Source organism: Ursus americanus, chromosome 7 (assembly GCF_024610735.1).
Source record: "Ursus americanus isolate L20-20 chromosome 7, mUrsAme1.1.p, whole genome shotgun sequence".
Lineage (NCBI taxonomy): Eukaryota > Metazoa > Chordata > Mammalia > Carnivora > Ursidae > Ursus > Ursus americanus.
This window is the reverse complement of record NC_142133.1, coordinates 10,182,151-10,207,403: the sequence shown is the minus strand read 5'-3', so window position 1 is coordinate 10,207,403 and position 25,253 is coordinate 10,182,151. Positions and strand designations below refer to the sequence as shown.

The 25,253-nt window shown below is 43.2% G+C and overlaps 1 protein-coding gene across 7 annotated transcripts in view; it reads right to left on the bottom strand.

The window, feature by feature from the left end:
- The window catches only part of AFF3 (ALF transcription elongation factor 3), a 553,103-nt gene that overhangs the window by 111,064 nt on the left and 416,786 nt on the right, over positions 1 to 25,253 (bottom strand). For all 7 annotated transcript variants that reach the window (XM_087863299.1, XM_087863300.1, XM_087863301.1 and 4 more), the window contains one exon: positions 6,587 to 6,638. In XM_087863299.1, the coding sequence (XP_087719425.1) occupies positions 6,587 to 6,638 (52 nt within the window). The remainder of the gene's footprint in view (positions 1 to 6,586; positions 6,639 to 25,253) is intronic.

The window sequence follows — 25,253 nt, the reverse complement described above, 5'->3', positions numbered from 1 at the left end:
ATGCCAGACACAGTCCCTCCCCTCAGGAAACTTCTGTTCTTACTGGTAGAGACAGATATTTTAAGAAGTAAACATACACATAACTAAGATTATGATACTTAAGAAGAAAGGTTAAGATGATTGGGAGAAGGACTAACTGGGAGGTCCAATTTAGACAATGGGGAGGCCCCCTGAGAAAGTGAAAGTTATGTTGCACTTCCAGGATGAGTAGGTGTTGGTCAGACCAAAAAACAAAAAAAAAAGAGGGAGGAGAGGCCTCTGGACGCCCTGAGGCAGCTGAGCGTGGCTTGTCAGAGGAGCTGAAAGAAGGCCCATGTGGCTAACATGCCATGAATGAGCTCAATGTGAAGCGAAGGGAAAGAAGTGGGTGAAGCTGGACTTAGTGTAGGGTAGTGTTAGTCATGCTACGGGCTCTGGATTTTATCTCAAGTGAAAAGGAAAACCTATTTAAGATTTCAGAGCAAGGAATGAGTTGATATGAATTACATTTTTAAAAAGATTGCTATGGGGAGTTTGCATTATAGAGAGGAAGAATAGAAATATGCTAGTGTCTACTAGATTGGTTTAGACTCACTAGGATGGAAAGAGATGGAAAGGCTAGAATTTAATTTTGGAGGCTGAATTTATAGGCCTTAGAGATAAAATTAACATTTAAGTGAGGAACGGGGAGTTGTCAAGGATGAGCCTGGTGTTTCTAGGCTTGAACAACTGGGTGTCTGGCAGGGCTACTTTTAGAAATGGAAACAATCACAAGAAGAATATATTTGTGTGTGGGTGGGTAAGGGATGGCAAAGACCAGACGTCCAGTTTGGCACAAATGGAATTTGAAATGCTTGTGACACATCCAAGTGGAAAAGTCAAGTAGGTCTGCAGTTCAGAAGAGAGTTCTGAGCTGAGGATGTAACTTTAGAAATTGTAAGCATATAAAAAATGAAGGTCATGGGAATGGATGAGGTCACCCAGAGAGAGAGAGAGGGAGGGAAGGAGAGAGAGAAAGGAAGTGGAGAACAGAAATGACGAATAAATGCTGAAAGACTCCAATATGTAAAACTGGGCAGAGGAGGAGCAGCCAGCAAAGGAGCCTAAGAAGAAACAGTCCAAAAGGGCAGGAAGCAAACCAGGAGTTTCGTGTTAGACAGCTCAAGAAAAGTGGGGTGGTTGATGGTTTAATGTGGTAAGTCTGGTAAGACAAGAGACTGAAAAGAGCCCAGCATGTTTGGCCCTGTGGAGGTTACTTGTGACCCAATGCATAGTTCTGATAGGGTGGTGGGGCAGAAAGGAGTCAAAAGAACAAGGCCCCAAGTAACTGAGAGGAAATGGCACAGACTTGATAAAAAGAAAGCAGTGCTCTCATGTAACAGGAGTAAAGGAGGGGACGAGTGAAGATAAAGGTACTTGTGTGGATCTGGTTATGGGAAGATGAGGCTTTCCTATTGGACGCCAGTTAGCCAGGGTATGCACTAGGATGAATAAGATAGAATAAGATTCAGGTTGCTCACTCAAAAAGTCAGGAAAATAGAAAACAAAATCCTCTATCACCTACATATTATCAATTCCGTGATGGAGAATACTCGGGGAGAAAACCTGTAAAATGCTATCACCAATGAACTGTTAATAAGTTATGTATATAGAATGTAATTCCTAGAGCAGCCATTAAAAAAGCTATACAAAGAGATACACTAAAAATATGATAGATAAATAAAAACAGAATTCTGTAGAATGTTCCAGAAACCTATAGGAAGTCAGGGAAAAGAAAACAGAAAAATGAAAACAGAAAGAAAAGCAAAGTAACAGAAAAGCAAAAATAAACTGACAGATTTAAGCCCTAATATATCAGTAATTACATTCAATGCAAATGTTCTAAATACATCAATTAAAGACAGAGATTGGCAAAATAGATAAAAAATATGACAACAATATACTATCTGTAAGAAACTCACTTCAAATACAACAGTATAGGTGGGTTGAAAGTAAAAGAATGGAAAAAGTTACATTATGTAAACATTAATCAAAAGAATGCAGCAGTGGCTATATCAGTATCAGATAAAGTTGACCTCAGAGCAAAGAAAATTACCAGAGATAGAGTGGAACATTACATAATGATAAAAAGTCAATCTACCAAGAAGACACAGCAATCCTAAATGTTATGCACCAAATAACAGAGCTGTAAAATATATGAAGCAAAAACTGACAGAATGGAAAGGAGTAACAGACAAATCCACAGATACAGCTGGAGACTTCAACATTCCTCTCCAACACCTGATAGAACAACTAGAGAGAAAGTCAGCAAGAATCTAGAAAAACTCAACGATAACATCAACCAACAAGATCTGACTGACGTTTATAGAACACCCCGCCCAACCGTAGCAGAATCCACATTCTTTCAACTACCCATAAGACGTATACCAATACAGACCAGATCTTGGGCCATAAAAAATACTTAGTAAATTTCCAAGAATTGAAATCACACAGAATGTGCTCTTTGGCCACAATGGAACCAGACTAGAAATCAACACAAGTAAGATCCAAATCCAAACATTTGGAAATGAAACAACTCACTTCTAAATAATTCATGCATCAAAGGGGCAGTCTCACCAAACTGAAGGACAGTGAAAATACAACACACCAAAATTTGTGGGATGCAGCTACAGTATGCTGAAAGGGAAATGTAGCACTAAATGCTTATATTATAAAAGAGGACAAGTCTCAAATCAGTAATCTAAGGTCCCTCAAGAATTCAGAAAAAGAAGAGCAAAATGAACCCAAAGCAACAGAAAGAGGGAAATAAAAAGTTAAGAAATCAATAAAATCAAAAACAGAAAAATTGATAGAGAATATCAAGAAACAAAAGACTTGTTTTTTTGAAAAGATCAATGAAATTGAAAAACCTCTAGCAAGATGACGAAGACAAAAATAAGATCAGTCTCAAGATGAAACGGGATTATCACCATAGACCCAGACATTAAAGGAAAATAGAAGAATGGAACTTTCTACACATAAATATACACTAATGTATAACTTAATGACATGATAAACTAGTTACTTAAAGAGCACATACTGCCATAAGCAGTATTTCATAACCCAATATGAAATAATCTCAACAGCCCTTTATTCAGAAACAGAATTTTAAGTGTTAAAAATCTCCAGGCCCACGTGGTTTCACTGGAGATATCTGACAAGTGTTTAAAGAAAAGTTAACATTAACTTTATATAATCTCTTCAAGGAAAAACAAGTGCAGGGAACACTTCTCAATTCATTTTATAAGCCAGTAATGCCCTTCTTTCAAAACCAGACAAAGACAATACAAAAAAAGGAACCTTCAGAACAATATTGTTCACCACCATAAAAAGACAAACATGGTGAGGATGCGAGCAACTGCAATTCTCTTATACTCTTGATGGGAGTGTCAGCTGGTGAAACTGCTTTGGAAAAAGGTTTGAGATGATCTACTCAATTTGAACATGAATATACCCCCTGGCCCTGATCTCTACTCTTGGGCATAGACCTAATAGAAATGTTCCCATGTGCTCACCAGAAGACTTGTACAAGAATGTCAATAACAGTACTATTCTGATAGCCCCAAATACCTTTGTGCCCATGAGGAGTAGAATGGGTAAGTCAATTAGGGTATATGCACATGATGAAACATGACTGAGCAATGAAAATGAACACACTTTAGTTACATGCAACATGGATGAGTCTCGCAAACATAACACTGAGTGGAAGAAGCCAGGAGCACGAGCACACACTGTAGGATTTCATTGACAGAAAGTTCAAAAACAAGCAAAATTACTCTATGATATTAGAAAAACAGCAGAGTGGTTATTCTTCCAGAGGGTGGTGACTGGATCAGGATGTGGGAGACCTGAGATGCTGGCCATTGTCTGTATCTTGATCTGAGGGCTGATTACATGGGTATGTGTGTTTGGGAATATTCATCATATTGTATTCTTAGGTTATGTGTACTTTTCTCTATGTACAGTATATTCAGTTTTAAGTTAACTAAAAAGCAAAAAACCAAAAGCCTATTGGATCTGGTGACGTGAAGATAACAGGTGAGCCCAAGTTCCAAGGAAGTGGCAGGGTTTGGGGATCTAACATTAATTCCCATTTTACAAATGGTGACCCTGGAGCAGAGAAGAGCTCAGGGACTGGGCCAGGGCTGCAAACTACTGAGTCACCAGCAGAGCAGGGATCTGAACCCAGGGAGCAGGGCTGCGGAGCCTGTACTTACTCACTAAACTAGCCCATCTCTTCATCCCTGAGAGCGCAAAGACAATGAGGATAAAGGAAGCATTAGGCAGAGTATTCAAATACATGTAAGTCTGAGGCGAACTGAGGAAGGGCAAACAGGCACAGCAACGTGAAGCTCTTGTGGATATCTTTTGTCACAGCAAGTGACCAATATTCACAAGGACAGCCAGATGTCATGTAGGAGAAGGCTAAGGAGTTTGGTATGCTCTGTTTATTGAGGCAGGGAAATGTACAATACATTTTTGAAAGATTTTGGGTTAAGGGACAAACTCTGATGATATCTGGTAAAATCATTTATGGGAAACATTTAATTATCTTCCAATGCCAGAGAAAAGCAGTGTGTGTGTGTGTGTGTGTGTGTGTGCGTGTGCGCGCTAAATCTCTACTCTTCGGGGGCACAATCATATTTTGGTCTTGCAGGGAAAAAATTACCATATCATTAGTCTTTTTTAAAAGGATGGAAATTATGATTTTGTGATTAGGCCAGGCTATAATTATAGGCCAAAGCAGGATAACTTAATATAATTAGTGTTAGAGCAATCACTTAAACTACCACATACAAACCACTGTCTGGAGTCTTAATTATACTACTGTACAGAAATCATTCATTCTGTCAGCTGCTCTCATTGCAAATGATGGAAAGGTGTACACTCATAGGGACTAAATATAAGAATAAAGGATCTAACCTGTATATTCCCAATACAATATTATGCATGGTCACAGATTAGAAAACAGCAGCTAATAAAGCAAAAATGATTTAATTTAAAGTTCTTACTGCCTTAGAGAACGTGTCTAGTACATCCTTGATAACTAATTTTTTTTTAAATTGAGTTTTCAGTGGAAATATTTCCTTGAAATAACTCTAGAAAATTCTTTCCAAATTAAGAAAGCTTGCTGAATGCAATACTCAGTGAATCCCTTTTCTAATATAAGGGATACACAATCTACAGATCTGATATGACTTAATCTACAATGTACCTTAATGAACCTCTCACTGGGAAATACATGAAGACATGAATAGCTGAAAGTCACATAGATGAGGAACCAAAATTAGGAGTGAAGTCATTCTCAGCTCTGCCAAGATGGCTGTGTTACGGGTATCTGACAGTCCTGGTGTGCACACCTAGAAAGAAAGTCATCAGTCTCCACAAAACCCGAAGCCTGAGCAGCTTTCCTTGCTCAGTTAACCTTTCTTCACTTGGGGTTTTCCCTGCCTGCTACTCTAGTTTCAATGTGAGTTCTATTTCACACCCAGCCCTTCATTGGTGCCTCACCTTCCTCTTTAAGGTGAACAAACTCCTCTGTGACCTCACAGCCACATTCTGCTTAGATGCTCTTCCTGGAAATGTTCCTTTGACTTTTACTTCACCTCCGCACACTTTGTACATTATGTGCATTCGCATGGCTAGACAGCTGAATCGCCTGTATAGTGCTCCACGACACCTTTGTATAAAATTCACAATTCCAAGATCAACCGCATACGGTCTCACAGTGCATGTAAAAATAACATCTGGAAAGACCTCTCTGGATTGTCTTTGTACCTACCACATTTGTCCAAACTTGACAAAATACCATACAGATAATAAGAAAAAGGAAACAGAAGTGGAAGAAAAATCTATTTTTTGTGTTTTCAAACTTGCTTTAAAATACAAACATTTCCTGCAATGCAGAAGTTGAAAGTGATTAATGTTATGTGGATATTTTTCCACCTTAACTGACTGATCAGAAGAGTATTTATAAACCCCTGACAGATGTCTCGAGCTTGTAAATCAACACCAGGGGAGAACACTTTAGGCACATTTATCATCTAAGACAAACAGCCTATTCAGAGCATGATTATTTTTTATTCATCATTTAAGTTTCACCTCTACGTTTGCTTCTGCTCAATGTTAATAATATCTGTATAAAACCTCTCAATATTTAATGTTACAGCTTGCCCGTTGCATGCTGATGAGGTTAGGTCACACGCTTGATCTCTATAAGACCAGTAAGCTTTGCCAAAAAGAAAAGAAAAAGAGAGAAAAGAAAAAGAAAACAGAAAAAGGGTCTATTTCATATTGAAGTCTGATGCTAGTTGGCTTCCTTGTCAGTTCCCATTGTTGGTTTCAATGACACAAAAATCACAGCATCACAGTTTTAAGCGAAATTCAGCCCAAGATATTTTAGGGGACTGGCCCCATGGCATGTAAGCTCATAATTAGCAGAGGGCACCTAGCATCCTACAGCACTACAATTTTGAGTGTGTACAACTCAGTCAACTCCCAGGACAGCCCACTGGGTCAGTGACACTGTGTCACATTCAAAGGATAGCAACATAAAACTAAATCTTACCTGCTCATTCTCCTCTTCATCACTACTTAGCTTAAGGTCATCTTCTAGCATTCTGAAAAAAGGAACACAGGGGTAACAGAAACTTAGCAAATTCAAAATAATTCAGCACCAAAATATCTTTATTAGAGCTATGTTTCAATAATAAGTATATTCCCTAATTAAAAAAAACAAAACCTTTCCTTTGAAGCCTTTTCTTCTGATGTACATAGGAAATAACAAACTGCCCAATCATGAAAATTAACTCTCACAACAGTCCTTCATAGGATCGGATGGGTTGCTTAAGAATATGAGGTTGTAAACCAACGGAATCAAATAGGTGCTTTTGCTTGCGAAGTTTGAATCCCACAGGTACTTATTCAGTGTTTGGCACGCGACAGGTGCTGCGCTGTGTCTCCATGACTATTCATGGTAAACAACAAGAGAGCAGGTAGAACTCTGCCAACAGCGATAACACTGGAGCTGTGAGCGGTAGCTGCTTAGGTCTCCACCAGTCCAAGACCTGGAGAAGACATCTCCTTGAAGACTCTGCTGGAGGAGGAAGACCAAATGGGATAGAACTTTCCGAAAAGACTCCGTGAAAGCAACTCTCAAGTGCCCCCTGGTTCTGTCTGATTTGCCACGCTGAAGGCAGTGGGGAAGGATACTTTTGGGTCCATAGAGTCCAAAGTAAAAATGTACAAACAGAAAATCAAACCCTCTTATTTTGGACGATGATAAAATTGTATTCTTAGTAGCACTGCTGAATTGTTTATAGGATAATAGTTTTCAGATTAATTCATTTCAAAAGAAATCTCACTCAGACGGATACTCTGTAACGCAAATGAATGCAGGCGGAGCTGCTCGGTGGGGGGTGAGGAAGAGTGGGGAAGAGTCCATTTCTGATGGACCCTGGGACTCCAGGAACCAGTCTGAAGGCCACTGAGCCCACGTGCTTGAAAGACCTCACTGTCCTCCTTTAAGTCACCCTCCAAAGACTGCCTCCTAAAATCTGCCTCGTTTCTTTAAAAGCCAATTATAGGCCCATCATCAGTATATTCCTCTGAATATCTTTATAAGTAATTTCAGTGACTTTTGGGGTGAGCTTGGGGTAAAGATTTGCCAGGGCAGCACGTAGACCCAGTTTTGCCCCAACTGGCTTTTTGTTTGGAGAAAATCACTTAACACCCTCATTCCGGTCCCATTTCCTGAGTTGTAAAACGACAGGTTATGCTGGGCAATCTCTAAGGTCCAGTCCTGCTTTAGATGCCACGAAACTAAGTAATAAAGTCGCCCCCTCTTTCGTAAAGTAGAAAAACTCTTGTATTTGTTGTAGAGAGCACAGCTGAGATATTTCTAAGCAATTTCTGGTGTACCATTTAAGCCATAACCATTAGGACGCCAGATCTGTTTCCTCACAGGTGATGGCTATTCTACCAGTATGGAGAAGTATCACTCTTTTAGTATTTCAACCACAGGCAAACCAAGAAAGCATCAGCAAAGACTGCAGAGCTATATCCCCAACTGCTCTTTGTCTCTGTCAGGCGTGCCATCCATTCCCCTTGACCTCACAAACTCCTACCCTTAGCTTCAAAGGGAAGAGACATGGTGGTGATTTATTACAGCATTGTTTGGGAAGACCCTTCTAAGAAGGGGACTGTGTTTTCTTTGTCCTTGAGTCCCCGGAGACTAGCCCAGTGACAGCACACAATACAACACCAGTTTGTTGGCTGGTCTGGGGCGCCTTCCCCAAGCCTATTTTCCTACCAAAAGGCACAAATGCCTTTCTGATGAAAAAGCCCCAGAGAAGCAGGACCGTTTCTTGCCTCACTCTCGCTTTAGGGGTAAACTGCCAGCTGTGATTTGGTTTCATCTCGAGACTGCCCTGCAAGCACTGGGTGTTCCAAGTGTGGGTGGTCCTGTCAGTGGGTGGGAAGAAGGAGGGGGAAGGACACACACAATCATCGTTAACAACCCCTTCCTTTGTTGTTGGATAGAGGTCAAGTCAAGGGTGACCGAGAAGTTTCATCTTTATATGGGTGATAGCATGCACAGACTTGAAGGTCACTGTCAACCAGCAAGAAACCCCAACATGCCCCAGAGCAAGGGATCTCAGCTTGGCTGCAAACCAGCCATGTGACTCGGTCACCACACGACTCTGGCAACGCTGAAAGGAACCACAACAGTAAGAACAGTGTGTGAGGTTCTCAGGTAGGGAATACAGCTGATTTTTGTTTATTTTAAGCATGTGCTAAGTGTGTAAACACATCACTGGGTGTTTGTTTGAATTTCATACTGTCTCTCACATCCCCTGATCCCGGGCAAGTCACACCTCTGGGCCTCAGCTTTGTCATTTCTGTATTTTCCATTGTTTCCAGAAGAGAAGCAGTCAGAGATCCACCTTGCTTTGTGAATTTTTTATATTTAAAAAAAATGAATTTATCGTGTTTCCGGCTGAGATCCGAAAACAAAGGGTCAAATGTAAAAATACCTCATATTCAAGAGAGACTTCCCGAGAAGTTAGAATCCAATTAAAGTTCCGAATCTTGAAATGGGAGGAAGTGACATTGAAACACTAAGTCTAACAGTTCATACACATTCCACAGCAGTCCTGGGCCGCTGCTGTCACCAGAACTTGCAGCCACAGACCCGGAGCAGACAGTCACCACCACTCTGTGCCCAACTGCCAGCAGTCACATGCCGAGGGAATGGACTCTCAAGGCCATCCAGGAACACAGTCCAGCCCCTGTGCTTTATTCTGATGGTCATGGCGGAACCCCCATGACTCAACATTCACTGCATTCTTCAAGCCAGGCCTAACTGACTTGAGGAGGAGGAGCCAAAGTGGATATCTGAGGTTATAGCTAAACAACAAAGCATGGTTGGAGAAGAAAAATGCTGTAATCCCACAAGATCCTAATAAACGTCAGTGTGTGGAGGGTGGCAGGTAGACAGGAGGCTGGGATTAGCTCCATGTAAACACACAAAGGGCACTGTGGCAATTGTGCCCCCAACTCCAATACTACTCATTTGAGAACATTTTATCATCTATTTCTGAAAGGAATAGATTGGCATGGGTATATTAAACAAGAACAAAAAACAAAGGTTTAAACCAAAAGTAAAAGAAAATCCAAATTAAGTGTTGGTGAGGCCAAAGGGCAGAGGCAGGTATGCTCCGAAGGGCTGGAGGCAGAGTTTGGGATGCGTCATCTGTACATGAGCACAGGGCCTGTGGTTTGGCATCGTGCTGGCTCGTGTGGGCACCCTGCCACACCCCTACACCCCTACATCTGAGCACCATGGGGCCTTCCTCCAGCCAGTGATGCCCACCCAGCCAGAGGTGCTCCCTTTCACATTCCCTTAGCCCTTCCTCTTCTCAGCCCCTCAGAGCCGCCCCCTCCATGCCTGAACTGTTGATTAGAAGCATTGCTCAGTGTTGAATGGATGTTCATGCCAGGCCAGCTAAAAGCACTTTCTACACACTACCTTGCTCAATCCCACACAACTCCTCCAAGGGGGGCGCTGCGGCGGCAGGAGGCCGTGGTGCTCAGAGCATGGACTCTGCAGTCGGGCTGCCCAGGATGAGTCCTAGCTCTACCAATCAACTAGCTGAGTGACCCGATACCTGCCTCAACGGGTTTTCCAGAGAAATCATCACATAATCATTGGAAAGTGCTTAGCACAGAACCTGGCGCAGAACAAGCATTCAATAAATGTTCGTTTTTATTAATATTCCTTTTTTTTTTAATCTCTGAGGGTAATGCCTTAGAGCATTCAAGGAATTTGCATGGGTAAACAATTTGGGAGAAAAGATGTTTCTATAATAATGCCTTAAATCTAAGCCCTTTGCTCTACTTTCTGGACGTTCTGAAAAGATGAGATTTTCTAGGGGTTGTGGATAGGTAATGTATTTTAGGTTCTAATTGCTGCCATGGTTGATTGATCGGACGTGGCTTTATAGCTGCAGTGGACACAACACATGCCCGTCAGCCTCAGTGCACAAGGAGATCTTCCCTGAGGGCCAGCGGGCAGCCAGATGGCCAGGAGTCCCCTAGCAGGACCCACTGAGTGATGAGCACAGGGACGCTGAAATAAAATAGACAATAAAATGAAGTGAGGCCAGAGAGCAGAGGTGCAGCCAGAGGACGTGCTGTCACTGCTGTCAGAAGCACTCCCAGGTCGTGCCCGGTGGTGACGTACCCGCGGAGTCTGAACAAGGTACCCAAGAACTGAGACACCAAAGGACGCAGGCAGGGTTTTTAAACACGCAATTAGGTGATTAAGATTCTACCTATTTTTCACTGGGGAACTGCCTTAGACAACAGTTTCTTAAAATTATCGTCCCAGGCTTGTTACCACACGCCTCTCGAGCACCTGGGGCAAAAGGTCACGGGGTTCTGAGGCCTGAGGCCCGGGCTGAAGGTCCCCTGCTCTCACGAAAGGGAGGGGGCCTGGCGGGGACGGCTTCCACGGGGCGGCGCGACGCCGTGGCTCCCGAGCTCTGACGGGGGAAGCAAGCCCAGACAGTTCCCTTGCGGGGTTTCCCTTGCGGGGTGCCCGGTACTACCTCAGGCGGAGCTCTCTTTCCGCAAGCGAAGGACGAATGGCGGCGCGGCCCCGCCACCGGCGGGACCGCGTCCAGTTGCTCGGCCATTTACTGCGCACTCCTGCAGTCACGTGGTACCGGGGGCGGGGCGGGCCGCACGTACCACGTTCCGTCCGAGCAGCGCTGCCGCTCTGGCCATTTGAACAAGGCCTCCAAACGGTGCGGCTCTGGCACGCACAGCTCTCACAGAGCCCAGCTGCCTCACCTGGTATCTGCGGCAGCGCTCAGGAGAGGGAGAAATGAAATAAAACCCTTACGACTTTACTATCTGATGATGGCAACTTTCTCACGGGTGGCATTTTTAAATTGGGCAATAGACACATCTCTGTTGTTTCCAGTCCTTACATTTCTGAGGTACAACACGTCTCAGGGAGCATAAACAGTGTCCTACCCTTAGCAGATGGCCATCGGCTTCTCATGCTCCCCTATTTCTTCACAGGTATCGCGAACGGGCACATTAACTACCTTCGAACGTAATGGCAGTCATTTCACAGAGCAGTGGTTTTTAATTAATAGGATTTCCCCGGAATTACTTGCCATTTGGGGCCCTTAACAGATCTGAATCCTTTAGCCCTTTAAAGTTCATCTCATTTTGCTTGATCTTAATGGCTTTAAAAAAATCTGACTTTTAATTGGGCTGTTTGATTTTCAGATTTGCTTCTATAGCTGGTGCTACTACTGTCTCCACCTATTTGAGATTTAAAGCCAAAGACAAATGTTTTTGACTCCCCATTAAACATATTCATATATGTAAATATCTATTCTAGCAATTAGCCTACTGGTTATGCAAGTGCGCCCCTCTGCAGGTACTCCCCAAGCCATCATCTCTACTGCTCCGAACATGGGAAGGAAGTTATAGAACACCTTTCATTCTGTCTGAAGTCCACTGCTCGTCAGGGTCAGTGCTACCATCTGCCTGGGCTTATTTTCACAAACAAGTAACCACTCTCCTCTCTGCATTTGTTCAGAAGAATTTAGCTCCTGCCATTCGAGTAAACCGGGAGCCAGGAAACCCAGGATAGGCTCACACTGCCAGCAGGAGCGGGGGGGGGGGGGGGGGCATTGGGAATTTAGTGCATCCGAGGCACAAATGAAGTAACTAGATAACCTAGGAGTTTTCAACTCTGATGTTTTCCTATCCAGGGTTTCATATCTACATCTTTTGAAACAACGGTGGTGAATAGGGAGATGGTGTTTGCTCACACTTATCTCCTTCCTAGACTTCCTCTTCCAGGGACTGTTCTGGTTGTTGATGAAATCGACAAGTAATCTGATTCTGCCATGTTCATCCTGTGGTGGAGGATGAAGGTCCACTGTAGCTCTTCTGTTTATGACCTTGTTTTTTCTTAGGGCCAGTAAATTCCAATGGTCCTTTTCTCCCACTACAAGCTGAGTGCACCTGCTACCTTCTACACAGGTCTGTCTTCCCTGGGGGGCAGCATCTCATTTCCTACCATTTAAGACTCTCACAAAAAACCAACCTCATTTAGAAGACCTGTTAAACTCTGGTGGGGTATGAGATGAATGTGTGCTTTCGAAATCTCAGTTGAGCAACTGCCTTTCCCAATAGGACCCATATCTAGTATATTGATACAGAACAAATGGAAATCAAAGGAAACTGAAAACCAACACTAATAAAAAAACATAGTCAGTGGTACTAGAGTGTGGGGTGGGATGAGTTCTGGAGACTAGGGTGCTCAGGAAAAGCTGCAAGGAGGAGGGAGTACCTGAAGGGCTTCAAGATCCTAGAGGAGGCAGACGAAGTCAGGGACCTCCATCCTGCCCCACAGGGGAAAGGTGACAGCCAAGCACAGAGTGCTTGGGAATGGAGGTGGTTTATTTCTCTTACTCCCATGGTATTTTTTTTTAAGTAATGCATACACATAGTTCAGAACTCCCCAAACAGCATAAGGTATACAATGAAATGTCTCCCTCCTGGCCTTCTTCCTACCCTCTTGCTTCCTACTCTCATCCCCCAAAGTCACCCTGTCTGTAGCTTCTTATATACTATTTCAGAGTTTCTTTATGCATTAACAAGCAAATATGAATGCAGCGCATTAGATCCATCAGGGTAAGTACATGATATTAAAGAACAACTATGTGGTGGACAAATAAAATGTTAACTGGACCCTAATTATCTGTCTGTGGCAGGCAGCTTCTAAGATGCTCCCAAAGATCCCACCTCCTGGTATTCATGTCCTCGTGTACCCTCCTCTCCCGAGTGTGGCTACACCTAGTGATTGGCTTCCAGTAAAGAGAGGAGGACAAAAGTGATAGGATGTTACTTGTGAGTTGAGGTGACCTCTGCCTGCTGGCGTGCATACTCTTTTCCTCTTCTGGCCAGCCTGCTTGGATGGAAAAAGGCTGCCATGTTGTGAGCTGCCGTATGGAGAAATTCCCGTGACCAACAGCCGAAGAGGACCAGAGGCTGGTCCTCAGCCCAGCCACCCAGGAATAACTGAATCTTGCCAACAACTACACGAGTGAGCTTGCAAGTGGGTCTCTCCCCTGGTAAGGCTTGAGATGACTACAACACACGCACACCTTGCCGCCTTGTGAGAGACCCTTAGCCAGAGGACCCAGGTGAGCCCTGCTCAGATTCCTGACCGACAGAAACCGTAGAGTAATAAATGCTGTTTGAAGCCACTAAGTTTTGGGATAATTCGTTAGGCATCGATAAGTAATTCATGTGCTGGCGGATGACATTAAATATTTAGTGTGTCCCTTTTCAAGATCACTCTCAGCTGTTTGAGCTAAAAGCATTAGTAGCCATTATTCAAGGCATCCAACAGAAGTATAATGTGAGCCTAAAAGGTAACTAAAAAGTTCTAGGGTTGCCTGCGTGGCTCAGTCGGTTAAACGTCTGCCTTTGGCTCAGCTGATGATCCCAGGGTCCTGGGATCGAGCCCCGCCTTGAGCTCCTGGCTCAGCAGGGAGCCTGCTTCTTCCTCTCTCTCTTTCTGCCGTTCCCCCTGCTTGTGCTCTCTCTGTGTGTCAAATAAATAAATACAATCTTTAAAAAAAACTTCTAAAAGCCATGTTAAAAAGGGAACAAGAAACAAGTAAAACCTACTTTAATAGTGTATTTTATTTACACCAACATATCATTTCAACATGATAACGTACACATTTCAAGTGCTCACTGGCCACATGTGGCTGGTGGCGCCTATGCTGGACAATGCAGGCTCCAACTTTTTGTAGAAGGTGAGGGATGTTCAAATCTCCAGGAGGTTCTGTGTTTTTCCCATCCCCCACTCAGCCCTCAGCCCCCCTTTGCTTCTTTTAGATGTCAATCTTCTCTAGCACTTCCTGCCTAACAGGGTACACTGAAAAAGTCTGTGACAGCAAAGATCCTGGTAATTTAGCAAGTGCAGGAGCTGAGGAAGGAGAAAGGGAAGGCTTTGGTCAGAATCACTGTACCCCCACAGACTATCCTTTATGGAGACTGGGATCCCAAAGTCCCATTTTGTGCCAGTTAAGTGTTTTATTTTTGCTTCTAATTCTGATGACGCTAATTACATGTGGCATGACACCCCACAATGTGCATGGAAGCTTCTGGCTTCACAGAAGAGCTGGAAGGCAGACACCTGCACAGACCAGCAGGTGGCCCATGATAGGGGTATGCTCAGAGGCAACATGTTTAGGAGCCACGGCCTAGGAAAGCAGAACAGTGGGCTGCCTTGCAAATACACCGGTCAAAGGCTGACTGTGCAAGGGAAACCCTGTACACTTGTTGCTCTGACTTATTTCTTACCCACTTCTCTTGTGTATAGTAAAGACATATCTCACGAAAGTTATTTAAAACACTCTTTGTTTTTTTCAAGTTGTGTATTTTTAAAAGCATGCCGGTTATTTTTTTTCACTTGGAATTGCAGTCCTACCTAGGGATGCTGAGTGGCCCAGAGGGAACTCTGTCTAGGAGAAATGGAATGCTGGGCCCGTTTTCCTTGAACACCCCATGGATGGAAAGCACCCAGAAGGATGTAAGTGCCACACACAGTTCATGTGACCGTGAAAATACGAAAATGCTCCATCTTTTCCATGTAGGGCAATGCAGTCCACGGTTATAAAGAAGCATTTCCTGAACACATTAGACTTTAAAATTGCTTCCTCCGGAAAGCATTACAGGAGAGGAGGGCTGGGGGTACTCTATCATTTCTATCAAAAAAACAACCAAGGCTTTAGAAATAGCACTTTAATAGGGAATGCTTTCTCCTCAAAGACAGTTTAAAAATTCCTATCCTTTTTTGTTACAAGGACTTCTAGAAAATTAGTTTCTGAACTTGATATTCTCGGTATTAGAAGATTCAGTTTCTGAGTAAATTCAAGTACAGCATGTGAAAGAATAAGATCCTTTTCCAAGCAGACAACAGAAGAGAGGCCAGAGGACCCTGACTGGGAACATTCTCGGCTACACAGATCTGATGATGGGCATTTCTTTACTTACTCCTCCTTGAAGGGGAATTTAAACCTAACCAGAGGGGAAATGAGATATGTACACATATGGCTCATGTTTGTGATGGCAGATATTAATTGGTTGTCAATAAATTAGTAAGCTGGCTGCCTATTCTGCTTGCTAACTAATGGTTACCTTATTTAATTGATAACTTTTGATAGTAAGAATGCACCGAACCTAGAAGGGTCATGCATCCGCTAGGTTAGGATTTGTCCTTTGGTTCATGATACCTGTTTTTGCATTTTTGTGGCTATTGTTATTAATAAGTTAATTGCCAAGACAGTCCCTAATTGAGAGATTTATTTGAACTGATAAACTGTTCGAATTAGAAAAAAGAACCAAGTACAACCTCCTAATTAGCAAATGCATGCACTTTAAGTTACACCAACCTTACAGGTTGCCTGTGAACGGCATAATGCAGTGGTTTCTAAACTTTACTGCACATCGGAATCACTTGGGATCTTTGGGAAATACTTATGCCTGGCTTCCACCCCACCCCCATATTCTGACATAATAGGGGTGTGATCTGGGGATCCAGGTTTTTAAAAGTCCCCCCAGGTGATTCTGATTTACAGCAAAGTTTGGGAAGTACTATATAACGTACAACTGGGCAAAGAGTCAGAAGAGCTGCATGCCTTCAATAGTTCTGGACCTAAACTCTCAAGTTTCAGTTTACCCATTAATAAAATGGGATGATAGGGGCGCTTGGGTGGCTCAGTCAGTTAAGCGTCTGCCTTTGGCTCAGGTCATGATCCCAGGGTCCTGGGATCCAGCCCCACAATGGGCTCCCTGCTCAGCGGGGAGTCTGCTTCTCCCTCTCCCTCTGCCACTCCTCCCCAATCACGCTCACTCAATGTCTCTCAAATAAATAAAGTCTTAAAAAAATAAAATGGGATGACAGTTGATTCAAATGAGACAATAAGGGTGAAAGCACACTAGAAATTGCAAAGCTGTATAGGGGCTTCTCATAAATGGGATTAGCATTATCTTAGGTGCTTTAAAAAATACTGATTCATTTTGCACAGTGAAGGAAACCATCAACAAAATGATAAGACAACCTACTCAATGGGAGAAGATACTTGCAAATGACATATCTGATAAGGAGTTAATATCCAAAATATATAAAGAACTTCTACAACTTAACACCAAAAAACAAATACTCCAATTAAAAAATGGGCAGAAGACCTGAATAGACATTTTTTCCAAGAAGACGCACAAAGGGCCAACAGACACGTGAAAACATGCTCAACATCACTAATCATCAGGGAAATGCAAATCAAAACCAAAATGAGATATCACTTTACACTTGTCAGAATGGCTAGAATCAAAAAGACAAGAAATAACAAGTGTTGGCAAGGATGGGGAGAGGAACCCTCATGTACTGTTGGTGGGAATGCAAACTGGTGCAGCCACTGTGGAAATCAGTATAAAGGTGCTTCAAAATATTAAAAATAGAATTAGTGTATGATCTAGTAACTTCACTACTGGTTATTTACTCAAAGAAAATGAAAAGACTAATTCAAAAAGATACAGCACCCCTGTTTATGGCGGCATTATTCATAATAGCCAAGACATGGAAGCAACCAGTGTCCGTCAATAGATGGATGGATAAAGATGTGGGGCATATATACATAGTGGAATATTACTCAGCCGTAAAAAGAACATCTTGCCATTTTTGACAATATGGATGGATCTAAAGGGTATAATGCAAATTAAATAAGTCAGACAGAGAAAGACAAATACCACACAATTTGACTCATATGTGAAATTTAAGAAACAAAACAAATGAAGAAAAAAGAGACAAACAAAAAATAGACTTATATACGGAGAATAAACTGGTGGTGGCCGGGGGTAGGTTGGTGAGGAAGATGAATGAAATAGATAACGGGGAAAGAAAAAAATACTGGCTCATGGGCCTCATCCCCAGAGAATCTGATTTAATTGGTCTTGGGTTGGGCATGGACATCAGTATTTTGACAGGCAGCCCAGATGAATTTACTGCCTCAATTCCAAGTGAATGATCGCCTTCTCATTAAAGCCATCTCCAATCCACAGGACAGAATTCTTCCCATCCTATCTAATTTTGCACAGAATTAAAGCACTATAGGGGACTGCTTGTCAGTTCACCTGGCTCCACTGTTCCCTCACCTTCCATTTGAGTAAGAACGCTTCTAAGCGAGAGGTGTGTTTCCTAGGATAAGGCACAAACCCATCGTTACGAGTTAGGGACGTATTGTTAGTGTTTTAGCATTCTTCAGTGGTGGTTTTCAGAAACCATGAATAGTGCTGGGGCACCTGAGATTGTTTTCTGGCCTGTTCTTCAGCCCCTGGAAGGAAATACAGAAGGTTACAGGTTATCTTGCCTTTTACGTTCTCTGGGGAAGTCCCGAAAATTTCTTCAAGACAAAATAGCACAGCTGACATCTCGGCTCCCCTTTAAAGCACTACCCTGTACCACAGGGGCTAGAGGCCTGGGAACCTCACTCTCTGCTTGCAGGGTTTTTGGCTAGATGTCACCACTGAGAGGCACTGAATAGGGTTTGGGAGCTCAAAGAGTAATGGAAGCCATTAGTGCTCCCGGGGCAGTGAAAGCAGGTGTATAAGCTTTAGCAGATGGCAGATGTGCTCTCTGCTGGTGGCTTCCGGGCCTCCTTCTGGACCATGCATAGGTGCTGCAGAGCTCTGCGATTTTTGTTAGTCATTTTCTGTAATTCTGGCTCTGCTGATTTCCTCGTGGCTCCATGCTCATAGCTTCCCTAGCCCTACTGATGGGTTATGCCCTATGGTTAATGCCTTTGTACTTCAAATACCTAGAGTGGTTTCTCTTTCCCAGATCAAACTCTGACTTACATGTACAGTAATTAAGAGCATGGGCTCTGGAGTCAGAAAGCCTGATTTAATGATGTACATCCAGGCCCTGCCACATACTAGCTGTGTGTCCTTGTGCAAAGAAGCCAGCGTTGCTCTGTCTCGGTTTCCTCATCTTTAAAACAGAAAAATAAGAATGTTTACCTCCCAGATATATTGTGGGAATTATATGGAAAAAATGCATGAAACAGTTGTACAGTGCCTGATATACACAGGACTCACTCAATAAATATTCAATATTATTATTGGTATTTTATTATCCATTCCATCTTGTAACAATGGGCATGCTATAATTTAAGATTATTTCACTTCTTCTAACAGAGACCATAAACTTCTTAACTTATTGACCATCTCCAAAGAGTCAGGGATATTCTAGGTTGCTGGTGATATAAAGTTGAAAAAGTCTTTGCCTTCAAGTGGCTCACTGTCTTTTGGAGGGAAAGGCAGATAAGTAAACCTAGCAAAGTGACAAAAAGTGGGAGCACAAAGAACTGTCTTCTTTCATTGTCAGACAGCGCTGGCCCCTTTGATTCTTCCTCATGGGTTTTATTCTCCAGACTTTGAAACACCTCTGTAGTTCTCTTCTGTGTCTACTATAAGTTCTCCGACGTCCTTCTGAAGGTACAGTCATATATGGTTCACTATGAGCTTTATCAGGATTAGTTGTGAGTGCGAGAAACACCTGTCCTATGTTGGAAGTCAAGAATTCCAACAGTTCTCCACCTTTCTCATTTCGTTGCTCCCTCCCTGTCCATCTTGCCTCTTTGTTCAGGATACCCCCAGGTCATTTGAGATTCATCACCAAATTTTAACAACCTTGCGCTATGCTGTGAACCTAGATGACCTTTCTGGCTTCTGTGATTGTGGAGGGGACCGAGCCAGAACTGGATACTGCAGAGATCCAGTCAAACCCCCATCTCAAGCTGTCCAGTCCCCTGGGATATACGCCCTCAGGACTTCTGGCTACCTGTGACTGGCTGCAGACTTTTATACGAAAGCCACTAACCCTCTTCACCACGAACACAAGGGACTGATTATTTAAATGTAAAGAAGAGAAGAGGACATCCATGTCCCATATTAGAGAAGAAGCATCCTATTAGCTATTCATTAAATCGGGAGATTGGTATATGATCCTCAAATGAAGGCATTTCCATAAATTCAGCTTAATGCTACCACTTTTGTACTACTTCACGTATTATCTCCGATACTTCCATAATTTTTCATTATAAAACTAATCCAGGTGGTCTGAATATATAAAGCAGATAACCCCAATTTAAAAAAAAAATCTCGTATATACCAGGATTAATTCACTACTTTTTAAAAAAAGTGAATAGGGTTGAAAATTAGACCAAATATATTAAATATTCTATACTCATTTTCAGGTATGCACAACTGGTTTTTGCAATGGGAAACAATTATCCATTCAACATGCATCTCTGTCTACCAATTACAACCTTTCGGGAGTTGGATCAAACAACTCATGCACATTAAACCCCACCCCATCCATGGCAGAGGAGGGTTCTATTCACTGGATTGGAAACAGGGTCACAAGCATCAGTCAAGGTCACTCCACAAAAAAGTTTCAGGATTTCCTCATGGTTTTAGGTCAGGTATATTTCGGGGTTAAGTCAAGATGAGTAAAACTGCAGAATCAAGTTGTTTGTTGCCTATCCAGCTTTTTACATATTCATCTCTTTGACTCTCAGGTGGCAGAAAGAAATCTCAAGTGCAAAGAAAATAATCCATGTGAAAAATTTTAAGTGGTAATGCATATTTTTGAAACAGAATGTGACTGCAGAGTAGTGTTTGTTCTACTTACTGCTTAAAAAAATAACCAGTTGGCGCCTGGGTGGCTCAGTTGGTTAAGCATCTGCCTTTGGTTCAGGTCATGATCCCAGGACCCTGGGATCAAGCCCTGAATCGGTCTCCCTGCTCATTGGGAAGCCTGCTTCTCCCTCTCCCTCAGCCCCTCCCCCACCACCCGAGTTCTCTCTTGCTCACTCTGCTTTCTCTCTCTCTCTCACTCAAATAAATAATAATTAAAAAAGAACCAGTAATAATCGTGATAAATGCAGTTACTATCCTAGGGGTCATGTTGTAAATCCTGCCTAAGTGGGTCTCTTCATTGATAGAAGACAGGAGTAGGGATGAAGACAGAGAGGCCCTCAGTCCAATGCAGACCTCCTGAGTTTCCAATTTTAGATGGGTCATGAGTCCTGGGGTCCATAGTTTTTGTTAAAATGGTAGAAAATCAACTGAACTCAGGACCAACACTAGACACTGCAAAGAAGGTGCACTTTGTCTTTGGAAACCTCTACCATTTTAGGTAAATGCTCTCTCTCTTCCAACGTTCATACCTCCTTTCTCATGCAGCACATTCTTTTTCTGTCCCAGGATCCCATCTGCGATAAACAGACGTGACATTCAGTTGGCATGTCTCCGTAAGGTTCTTCTCAGCTGTGACAATTTCTCAGTCTTGCCTTGTTTTTGATGACCTTGACCATTTTGAGGAGCAATGGCCATGTATTTTGTAGAAAGTCCCACAGTTTGGGTTGTCTGATGTTTTTCTCATGATGAGATTGGGGTTCTGGGGAGGAAGACCCCAGAGGTAAAGTACCATTCTTATTCCATCATATCAAGGGTGCAGGTTATCAGCATGACTTATCACTTACGATGCTAAGCTTAATCACTTGGCTGAAATTGTGTTTGTCCACTGTAAAGTTACTCTTTTTCCTCCCTTTCTAGACTGCATACAGAAGTGACTAAGTAAAACTCATGCTTAAGGGGTAGGGATTTACATTCCACCTCCTTGACAGACAGGATCCACAGAAAAAATTTGGTATTATTTTATACAAGAAATTCGCCTCTCCATCCCTGTTTATTTATTCAATCACTTATTTATATCCATATGGACTCTTGCATATTTACTTTCTGTATTGGGTTATAATGCAACACTGGTCAACTATTTTTATTTATTTATTTATTTACTTACTTACTTATTTGAGAGAGAGAGAGAGAGAGCATGTGGGGGGAAGGCATGGAAGAACATGGAGGGAGAGGGAGAGAGAATGTCAAGCAGACTCCACGTTGAGCGTGGAGCCCAACGTGGGGCTCTATCTCGTGATCCTGGATCACAACCTGAGCCGAAACCAAGAGTCGGGTGCTCAACTGACTGCATCACCCAGGCACCCCTCAACTATTTCTTAATCACATAAAAAGTACTAGACTGAGTAGTCCTTCCGACACTCTATAAATAGAGCCAAGAGGCAGAGTCACAATGTGTTGCCAATGGTAGCTATAGACATAAATCAAAGGCTCGTCATTACCTGTGCAAAGTGATTAAAATCTGGCCAAAGAGACATTTTAAGTCCCAACAAAGCATTCAGATTCTGATCAGCAAGAACAGAATTCTTTCTAAACGACAGATGTCTGCATATTCATATGTATACACTAAGGCTATCAGAGATACTCGATTGCCAAATGAAACGGACACCTTTGATTCTTTGTCTTGTTTTTGAATGTCACTGATTTATGCGACATTCATGTAACACTCCTTCCTTAAAATGTTCCTTGCCCAGCTTCTCTGGTCCCTAAGGTTCTTTTTATCTTGGACTTCCCGTTTCCTTTGATGAATCTACCCTTTTGCCACTCTTCAGAAGTTGATGTTATCCTAGGGTCCTGTCCTCAGTTCTCTTCTCCCCCTTCTCATCTATTCCTGAGGCTGACATCTATGACCTCATCCTCCAAGAGCCAGGTCTACAGGCCCAAGTGCACCCTGGCATTTCGGCACTATGGCCTCCTGGAGGCCAGAGACCACATTTATCCTACTGGGCATAGCATAATGCCTGCCATGGAATAACCACACAACAAATGTTTGCGGAGAAAATAAATGAATCTCCACTTGGATGTCCCTTCACCTTGATTTGCCCAAAACCAGGACCCCTCATCTCCCCACCTAAAATCCAACATGAACTACTGAATTGCATGCCCAGGTCTGTGGTTGGCAATCTTCACATGGTTGCTGACTTCTTCCCTTTCCTCTTTACAGACAATAAAACTCCTAGAGGTGTGTGTTCAACTTCTTCGGTTTTCTTTTGAACCCATCTTCCTCCACCCCTCACAATACGGCTTTAATCCACACCTCTGGTTCCCCTGGAAGAGCTTAGCAACTCCCTCCCTCCAGGTTTTCCTCCAGGCTCTACTGCCCATCTTGCTGCAGTCCACCTAAAATCGAAATCCACAGTCCCTGCTGCTTGTTAAGGCCCACAAGGTTCTTCAAGAGCCTCAGCTCTTTGCAGTTGCTACCCTGTCCTAGCCCTTGGATTCAAAACTGGAACAGTGCAAACTATGTATAGTTCCACTTGTCTGACCTTCAGCCTTGACCTCCCCTCCTGCCTGAAATGCCCTTCTTTCTGTTCCCTGCTTTCATCTATTACTCACCCTTCAAATGCCACCCCAAAGGACACATCATCTTGATGCTCAGTGACCTTAATTATCCTCTTCTGTATACTTGTCTATTAGCACATCTGCTGCTCTGTAGTGTAATTATCTGTCTTCAGAGTCCGCCATCTACCTAACTCATGGGCTCCTTGAAGGAAGTGCCAGCCTCACTCCTTTCTGTGTCCCCAGAACCAGGAGCACACAAGTATTTACTTAATGAAAAGTCCTAAGCACACGCCCTTCTTTAATAAGAGACAAGACCCGTAACACTGTACTGAAGAACTTGATCCATGACTACAAATGAAATGGAATTTATTTAAAATATGCCTTTAGAGAGCTGAAAAATAATGAGCTCAAAATAAGTTATGTAAAAATTTACTGTAAGAAGCAATTGAGTTTATAATAATCACACTTTTTAAAGCTTATTGCCTATTAACTTCAACAACAAAAAGTGGCTGGGCAAATTTGTCTACTCCAGAAAAAGCAACAACGGAAAGGGCTCAGACAGAACCCGGAGACTCCCAGGGCCTCAGTCGACTGTGTAGCTGTTTATGAAATAAAAGGTGCTAGGCTAATGGCCCTGTCCCGCTGCTAGAATTCCTGCAGGAAATGATGGGATATTGTATGTGATTTTTTATCCAGATCTTTTCCCACTAAAGATCTGGCTTTTGACAAATATATTTTGGTTAAAGATATCCTAATACAAGGTAACAATAATGAAAAAAAGATTAGGGGCTCCTGGGTGCTCAGTCGGTTGAGCATCTGACTCTTGATTTTGGCTCAGGTCGTGATCTCAGGGTGGTGGGATCAAGCCCCTGTTGAGCTCCCCGCTCAGCAGGGAGTCTGCTTGTCCCTCTCCCTCTGCTCTTCCCCCTGCTTGTGCTCTCTCTCAAATAAATAAGTAAATAAATAAAGTGTTTTTAAAAAAGATTAAATCTGTGTTTTGAAGAGTATCTATATAGGCATGGTGGAGTGGTTTTTTTTTTTTTTTAAGATTTTATTTATTTATTTGAGAAAGAGAGAGAGCCTGTGCACGAGCACAAGCAGGGAGGGGACAGAGGGAGAGGAAGAAGCAGACTCCCTGTTGAGCAAGGAGCTAATGTGGGACTCCATCCCAGGACACTGAGATCCTGACCTGAGCTGAAGTCAGACATTTAACCAACTGAGCCACCCAGCTGCCCCTGGAATTTCTTTCGTTTAGTTTCCCTGATGGAGAAGGCAGGTTGGGGGAGGCCAGGAGGAGCCATATGGGGAAGGACGAAGATGCCAGCGTGGATACAGTGTCAGGCAAACGGGGCATATTCTGTCTGAATGTCTCGGTGTGGGGCACAAAAGGCAGAGACAACAGTAGGTAAGGAATATGTGTTAAAGGGACTCACCCTAACTTTGCCTTGACATTGTTTGGGGCCCAGAGGCCCAGTCCCTTAGGAAGCTGAGGCCAAGCAGGTAGTTTTTAGCCCTATCAGAGGCTCCTTCACTGCCTTTTCTTTTTCTTTACCAAACCAATCTTGACCAGGATTTCCTCACCTCTCACCTGCAACACACTCCCTGCTCCAGAAAATTCGTGGGTTGCCTGACTGCCAAGGCTGGTCTCCATACCAGGCTGTGCCCAGTCACTGCTTATTCCTCCCATGCTGAGTCGGATGTTCTGGGGGAAATTGGGTCTTACTTGTGCACTAAGAGCTCCGTATGGCATCTTTCTATGTATTTATGCTCTAAGTATTTCACGAAAAATACAGAGACCACAATAAAGCTCTGCCCCAAAGGCAGGTACCTGCTGAACTCTGTGGCCTGCAGTCTGGGAGTGTCATTTTGGAGCACCCCGTGTTGCTGATGCTCCTGTGCCCTTGTCCCCAGCTGGGCTCCAAGCTGGGGCATTTCCCGGCTCTCTCTGAGCCGCCTTCGCTTAAGGAATCCTTCCCTCAAGACCACAGTCAGAGGACTCAGACCATAAAAGAGCTCGTGTGCCAGGAAAATCTCCTTAAAAGGGATTTAGAGGTAAAGAGGCTTTGGTGACAATCGAGACCAGTGGTTTATCAACTGTTGGTGTCAGTGGTGGCACCTCAACCCTTTCTTCAGAGGAAAACCTGTGCAAGAGAGCAGGGGCCTCAGATAAGTGTCATTGGCCACTTTTCCCTCCTGTGAGGAAATAGCAGTGACAAAGCAAGTGGCCACCCTGCCATCAGTGAGAGGCCATGGGACGTGGGACGAGCCGTGCAGAGCCTATGAGTGTGTGACTGAATCAGGAGAAAAATGAACTTAAGGGAAAAGTTCCCCCAGTAGGAGCACTGTTGGCTAGAAGGCGGAAATTCATTCTGACG